The 7,936-nt window shown below is 46.6% G+C and overlaps 1 protein-coding gene across 1 annotated transcript in view; it reads left to right on the top strand.

Annotated features, from left to right (window-relative positions):
* LOC112075844 (receptor-type tyrosine-protein phosphatase F) overlaps positions 1–7,936 on the top strand; it is a 37,986-nt gene that overhangs the window by 16,113 nt on the left and 13,937 nt on the right. Inside the window, exons 5-6 of the mRNA XM_024142773.2 lie at positions 5,148–5,281; positions 6,022–6,166. Of these exons, the coding sequence (XP_023998541.2) occupies positions 5,148–5,281; positions 6,022–6,166 (279 nt within the window). The remainder of the gene's footprint in view (positions 1–5,147; positions 5,282–6,021; positions 6,167–7,936) is intronic.

The raw sequence follows: 7,936 nt of genomic DNA, 5'->3' as shown, positions 1-7,936 counted from the left end.
TGAGTGTTAGGACACAGGGACATAGTGAGGACAGGTGATTGTTTAGGACACAGGACATAGTAGGACAGGGAGTGTTAGGACACAGGGACAGAGTAGGACAGGTAGTGTTATGACACAGGGACAGAGTAGGACAGGCGGAGTGTTTGGACACAGGGACAGAGTAGGAACAGGCGAGTGTTAGGACACAGGGACAGAGTAGGACAGGCGAGTGTTGGACACAGGGACAGAGTAGAACAGGTGGTGTTAGAGACACAGGACAGAGTAGGACAGGGGTGTTTGGACACAGGGACAGAGTAGGACAGGCGAGTGTTTGGTCACAGGACAGAGTAGGACAGGCAGGTGTTTGGACACAAGGGACAGAGTAAGGACAGGCGAGTGTTAGGACACAGGGACAGAGTAGGACAGTGAGTTTAGGACACAGGGACAGAGTGGACAGGTGAGTGTTTGGACACAGACAGAGTAGGACAGGCAGGTGTTTGGAAGACAGGGACAGAGTAGGACAGGAAGTGTTAGGACACAGGGACAGAGTAGGACAGGCGAGTGTTAGGACACAGGGACAGAGTAGGACAGGTGAGTGTTAGGACAAAGGGACAGAGTAGGACAGGTGAGTGTTAGGACACAGGGACAGAGTAGGACAGGTGGGTGTTTGGGCACAGGGACAGAGTAGGACAGGTGGTGTTAGGACACAGGGACAGAGTAGGACAGGTGGGTGTTAGGACACAGGGACATAGTAGGACAGGTGTGAGTTTGGACAGAGGGACATAGTAGGACAGGCGAGTGTTAGGACACAGGGACAGAGTAGGACAGGTAGTGTTAGGAACAGGGACAGAAGTAGGACAGGCGAGTGTTTGGCACAAGGGACAGAGTAGGACAGGTGAGTGTTAGGACACAGGGACAGAGTAGGACAGGTGATTGTTTGGACACAGGACAGAGTAGAAACAGGTGGTGTTAGGACACAGGGACAGAGTAGGACAGGCAGTGTTTGGACACAGGGACAGAGTAGGACAGGTGAGTGTTTGGGTCACAGGGACAGAGTAGGACAGGCAGGTGTTTGGACACAGGGACAGAGTAGGACAGGCGAGTGTTAGGACACAGGGACAGAGTAGGACAGGTGGGTTAGGACACGGGACAGAGTAGGACAGGTAGGTGTTTGTACACAGGGACAGAGTAGGACAGGCAGGTGTTTGGAGACAGGGACAGAGTAGGACAGGCAATGTTAGGACACAGGGACAGAGTAGGACAGGCGAGTGTTAGGACACAGGGACAGAGTAGGACAGGTGAGTGTTAGGGCAAAGGACATAGTAGGACAGGTGGTGTTAGGACACAGGGACAGAGTAGGACAGGTGGGTGTTTGGACACAGGGACAGAATAGGACAGGTGAGTGTTAGGACACAGGGACAGAGTAGGACAGGTGGTGTTTTGGACACAGGGACAGAGTAGGACAGGCAGGTGTTTGGAGACAGGGACAGAGTAGGACAGGCAAGTGTTTAGGAAACAGGGACAGAGTAGGACAGGCGAGTGTTAGGACAACGGGACAGAGTAGGACAGGTGAGTGTTAGGACAAAGGGACAGAGTAGGACAAAGGGTTGGTGTTTGGACACATAGACAGAGTAGGACAGGTGTTGTAGGACACAGGGACAGAGTAGGACAGGTAAGTTGTTAGGACACCACGGGACACAGAGTGGACAGACGAGTGTAAGGACACAGGGACAGTAGTAGGACAGGTGTGTTAGGACACAGGGACAGAGTAGGACAGGTGGTGTTTGGACAAGGGACAGAGTAGACAGGCGAGTGTTAGGACAAAGGACAGAGTAGGACAGGTGAGTGTTAGGACGCATGACAGAGTAGGACAGGTGGTGTTAGGACACAGAGACAGAGTAGCGACAGTGAGTGGTTAGGACACAGGGACAGAGTAGGACAGGTGGGTGTTTAGGACCAGGGACAGAGTAGGACACAGGTAGGTGTTAGGACAAAGGAGAGAGTAGGACAGGTGAGTGTTAGGACACAGGGACAGAGTAGGACATGTTGGATTGTTTGGACCAGGGAACAGTAGTAGGACAGGTAGGTGTTTTGGACACAGGGACAGAGAGATGACAGGCAGGTGTTTGGAGACAGGGACAGAGTAGGACAGGCAAGTGTTAGGACACAGGAGACAGATAGGACAGTGAGTGTTAGGACACCGGTCAGAGTAGGACAGGAGTGTTTAGGGACACAGGGACAGAGTAGGACAGTGCGAGTGTTTGGACACAGGACAGAGTAGGAACAGGGAGTGTTGGACCAGGGACAGAGTGGAGGTGTTGGACAACGGTGACAGGGTAGGACAGTGTAGTGTTAGACACAGGGACAGAGTAGGAAAGGTTAGGTGTTTTGGACACAGGGACAGAGTAGGACAGGCAGGTGTTTGGAGACAGGGACAGAGTAGGACAGGCAAGTGTTAGACACAGGGACAGAAGTAGGCAGGTGATGTAGGACAAACAGGGACAGAGTAGGACAGGTTGAGTGTTAGGACACATAGACAGAAGATAGGACAGGTTGTTGTGAGGACACAGGGACAGAGTAGGACAGGTAAGTGTTAGGACACAGGACAGAGTCGGACAGCGAGTGTTTAGGACACAGGACATGAGTAGGACAGGTGAGTGTCTAGGACCAGGGACAGAGTAGGACAGGTTGGTGTTTGGACACAGGGACAGAGTAGGACAGGCGGTGTTTAGGACAAAGGGACAGAAGTAGGACAGGTGAGTGTTAGGACGCATAGACAGAGTAGGACAGGTGGTGTTAGGACACAGAGACAGAGTAGGACAGGTGAGTGTTTAGGACACAGGGACAGAGTAGGACAGTGGGTGTTTAGACACAGGGACAGAGTAGGACAGGTAGGTGTTAGGACAAAGGTGAGAATAGACAGGTGATGTGTTAGGAACGGACCAGGAAGAGGGACATTTGTGATTGTTTGGACACAGGGACCAGAGTAGGACGAGGTTGAAAAGGATATGAACGCGTTTTGGAACCAGGGACAGAGTTAGGACAGGCAAGTTCTCATGCTAGACGACCCAGCGGAAAATACACAGCACAGTGTTAGGAACCAGAGGAATGAGTAGGAAGGCAAGATTGTTTCGGACACAATGGACAGAGTAGGACCAGCCGTGACGTGTTTTGGACACATGAGCAGAGAGGACAGGGCCAAAGTGTAGGAACCACACAGACAGAAGTACAGGACATGTGATGTTGTTGTGTTGGACACAGGGACAGAAGTTAGGACACGGTGGGTTTAGGACACAGGGACCAGAGTGGACAGTCGAGTTGTAGGACAAAGACAGAGTTTAGGACAGGTGAGTGTTAGGACACAGATTAACAGAGTAGGGACAGGTTGGTGTTAGACACAGGGGGAACAAGTTAGGACAGGTAGATCTGACATGTTAAGTAGTTATGGGTCTGATTGGTTAGTTATGTCTACGAGAGGGTTAGGTTTATCGGTCATAGGAGGGGTAGTTATGGTCTTCGAGGGTTAGTAGTTATGGTCTCAACAAGATGAGTCGTATTCATGTTATGGTTGATGGTTATGTTATGGTCTGATGGTTAGTTATGGTCTGAGGGTTAAGTTCTGGTCTGAAGGTTAGTTATGTCTGATGTTAGAGTTATGTCTGATGGTAGTTAGTGGTCTGAGGGCTTAGTTATGGTCTGTTGGTTAGTAAGTTATGTGTCTGATGGTTAGGTATGGTCTGAGGGGGGGTAGTTATGGTCTGATGGTTATAGTTATGTCTTGGGGTAGTTATGTCTGTTGGTTAGTAGTATGGGTCTGAATGGTTACTCAGATTATGGTCTGAGGTTAAGTTATGGTCTGAGGGTGTTATTGGTCTGCATGGGTTAGTAGTTATGGTTTCATGGTTAGTTATGGTCTGATGGTTGTTAGTTATGGTCGATGGTTAGTAGTTATGGTCTGATGGTTAGTAGTTTATGCGTCTGATGTTAGTACGTTATGGTTCTGATGGTTAAGTAATTGTTGATGTTAGTAGTTAATTGGTCTGATGGTAGTTATGGTCTTGAATGGCTTATAGTATGGTCTTGATGGTTAGTAGTTATGGTCTGATGGTTAGTAGTTATGGCTTCTGATGGTTAGTAAGTCTATGGTCTGATGGTTAGTTATGGTCTGATGGTTTAGGTAGTTATGGTCCTGATGGTTAGTAGTTATGGTCTGATGGTTAGTAGTTATGGTCTGAGGGTTAGTTATGGTCTGAGGGTTAGTTATGGTCTGGGGGTAGTTATGGTCTGATGGTTAGTTATGGTCTGATGGGTTAGTTATGGTCTGTTTGGTTAGTTATGGTCTGATGGTTAGTAGTATGGTCTGATGGTTATAGTATGGTCCTGAGGGGTAGTTATGGTCTGAGGGTTAGTTATGGTCTGATGGTAGTAAGTTATGGTCCTGATGGTTAGTTATGGTCTTGAGGGGTTCAGTTATGGTCTGTTGGTTAGTATTTATGGTCTGGATGGTTTAGTTATGGGTTGATGGTTAGTAGTTTATGGTCTGATGTTAGTTATGGTTCTGAGGGGTAGTATGGTCTGATGGTTAGTAGTTATGGTCGATGGTTTAGTTTATGGTCTGAGGGTTTAGTTATGGTCTGATGGTTAGTCAGTTATGGTCTGATGGTAGTTATGTCTTGAGGGTTAGTTATGGTCTGTTGGTTAGTACGTTATGGTCTGATGGTTGTTATGGGTCTGATGGTTAGTAGTTATGGTCTGATGGTTAGTAGTTAGGTCTGATGGTTAGTTATGGTCTGAGGGTTAGTTATGGTCTGAGGGTTCGTTATGGTCGATGGTTATTATGGTCTGAGGGTTGTTATGGTCTGATGGTTAGTAGTTACTGGTCTGAATGGTTCAGTAAGTTAAATGGTCTGAGGGTTAGTAAGTTATGGTCTGAGGGTTAGTTATGGTCTGATGGTTAGTTATGGTCTAGGGTTAGTTATGGTCCTGATGGTTTAGTAGTTATTGTCTGAGGGTTAGTTATGGTCTATGGGTTAAGTTAATGGTCTGTTGGTTAGTTATGGGTCCTATGGTTAGTTTGGTCTGATGCACCTGTCCTACTCTGTCCCTGTGTCCTAACACCCACCTGTCCTACTCTGTCCCTGTGTCCTAACACTCGCCTGTCCCTCCAGTTCCTGCCCAACCATCCAGCTTCGAGGCAGAAGCAGAGTTGGAAACGCGTATCATGTTGACCTGGCTGTGGCCTGTCCAGGACACCATCACTAAGTACGAGCTGCAGTACTGGGAGGCTAACTCGGATAACAAGGTAGGAAAGACATTGAAAGAGCATGGACCAGGTAGTCGTCCTCCGTCTCTCTGTCTCCCAGTCTGTCTCTCTCCACTCGCACACTCTTTACTATTGCAGGCTCCTGCTGTTTACTCAGCAGATACAGGTTTCTCCTCACCAAGAGGGCTGTACCATGTCATTTCTCTGAATGGTTATGTGTCAGGGTAAAAGCTATGTAATGCATTCCTCCTCTCCTCTGTGGAAGGAGTGTATAAAGAAGTGGCCATATCGACAGCCACAACAATGATCCCGTCTGAATGGTTCTCAGCCATCAGCTATAATAGTGGCTGGCTTTTCCTTTCTTCTGTTCTGTCAATAGGCAAAGAAAGGAATTTAACCTCTCAACAAATGTGGACCATTTTGAAGGTGTTTTTCCTCTGGGTTAATTTTCAGTAGTTTTATACACATACTGTAGCAGGGCCTTGTCCTGATTCAGGGAGTCCATGGGAGTGTTATTTTAGGTGTTTCACGGTTTCTCAGATATTGGTTTAATACTACAAATAAACAACTGCAGAATCAGCTTATAATATACCAAACTACACAGAGTAGAATAAAACACGCTATTGGGGGCTGAGTCCTAATTTGAAATTAAAACTCTTAAACTCAGACTTGTAAGTGTTTGTTGTTAATGGGAGATTAGTAATGCTTTGTGTATTAGACTTACTAGAATGATTTAATATATATATATATTTTTAAACATGTTCTCTCCCTCTTATCAGATCCACGTGACTTTTAATCCTGCGGGGTCATACGCCGTGGAGGGTCTGAAGCCCGACACCCTTTACCTTTTCTCCCTGGCAGCCCGCTCCGAGTTCGGCCTGGGAGTCTACACACAGCCCATAGAGGGGCGCACCGCCCAGTCCAGTGAGTACACCCCCCCCCCCCTCTCTCTCTCTCTCTCTTTTTGTCCCTTTCCACATTTTTCCACTAACCCAGGAGAATCACCTCCACCTCAAGTGTCAGTTGACACTGTTTGAAACTAAACAGCTACCTGTTCCTGCTTCGTCCTCCACTTCCTCATACTCTCAAGCCTTTCACTTGCTGACCTGCAGTTGGTCCAGACAGCCACGATACCACTCCTCACTCTTCTGATTCCCTGGTCTTAGGGTTTTCTACCATACTAACCCTCCTTCCTCTGTGTAGAGAGGGACAGAGGGAGCCCCTGTATTGAGGCTGGGCCTGCTAGGCCAAGTACATTACTGAGGTACTCTAGGATAAAGGATAAGGTGTGTTTGTGTTTCTATGTGTGTTCTGTTGTGTTCTGTGTTCTCTGTGTGTTGTGTTCATGTGTTTTGTGTTCTTCTGTGTGTTCAGTGTTCCGTGTGTTCATGTTCTCTGGTGTGTGTTCAGTGTTCTGTGTGTTTCAGTGTCCTCTGTGTGTTCAGTATTATCTGTGTGTCAGTGTTCTCTGTGTGTTCAGTGTTCTCTGTGTGTTGTGTTCAGTGTGTTCTGTGTTCTCTGTGTGGTGTTCAGTGTGTTTCGTGTGTTTGTGTTCGGTGTTTCAGTGTGTTAGGTTCTCTGTGTGTTTAGTGTTCTTCTAGTTGTTAGTGTGTTCTCTGTTGTGTTCAGGGTCCTCTGTGTGTTTCAGTAGTATCTGTGTGTTCAGTATTCTCTGTGTTGTTCAGTATCTCTGTGTGTTCAGTGTTCTCTGTGTGTTCAGTCTCTGTGTGTTCGTGTTCTTGTGTTGTGTTCAGTGTGTTCTGTGTTCTCTGTGTGTTCTGTGTTCTCTGTGTGGTGTGTTGTGTTTAGTGTTCTATGTGTGTTCTGTGTGCTCTGTGTTGTCTGTGTGTTTAGTGTTCTCTCTGGTGTTCTGTTCTCTGTGTGTTTGTGTTGTTGTTCTCTGTGTGTTGTGTTTAGTGGTTTTCTATGTGTTCTGTGTTCTCTGTGTGTTGTGTTTAGTGTTCTCTGTATGTTATGGTGTTTCTCTGTATTTCTGTTCTCTGTGTGTTGTTTTAGTTTCTCTGTGTGTTCTTGTGTTCTCTGTGTTGTGTTTAGTGTTCGTCTGTATGTTATTGGTTCCTGTGTGTTCTGTGTTTCTGTGTTGTGTGTTAGTGTTCTCTGGTTGTTCTGTGTTCTCTGTGTGTTTGTGTTTAGTGTTCTTGTGGTTTGTGTTTAGTGTTCTCTGTGTGTTTATGTGGTCTCTGTGTGTTGTGTTTAGTGTTCTTCCTGTATGTATGGTGTTTATCTGTCGATGTTCTGTGTTCATCTGTGTGTTGGTTTTATGTTTCTGTTTTTTTCTGTTTTTCTCTGTGTGTTTCGTTGATGTGTCTCTGTTGTTCTCTGTGTGTTTGTGTTTGTGGTCTTAGTTGTTCTCCTGTGGTTTCTCGTGTTCTTCTGTGTGTTGTGTTTATGTCTTGTCGTGTTCTCGTTTTTTTTATGTTTGTGTTGTGTTTAGTGTTCTCTGTGTGTTCTGTGTTCTCTTTGTTGTGTTTAGTGTTCTCTGTGTGTTCGTGTTCTCTGTATGTTCTGTGTTTCTTTTGTGTTGTGTTTAGTGTTCTCTGTGTGTTCAGTGTTCTCTGGTGGTGTTCAAGGCTTTCGTCTCGTTCTCGTGGTGTTCAGTTGGTCTTGTTTCTTCGCCTTGTGCGGCTTCTCTGTGTGTTCAGTGTTCTCTGTGTGTTCCTCTGGTGTCAGCGC

Source organism: Salvelinus sp. IW2-2015, unplaced genomic scaffold (genome assembly GCF_002910315.2).
Source record: "Salvelinus sp. IW2-2015 unplaced genomic scaffold, ASM291031v2 Un_scaffold3433, whole genome shotgun sequence".
Taxonomy (NCBI): Eukaryota; Metazoa; Chordata; class Actinopteri; order Salmoniformes; family Salmonidae; genus Salvelinus; species Salvelinus sp. IW2-2015.
This window is presented reverse-complemented; position numbering and strand designations above follow the sequence as displayed.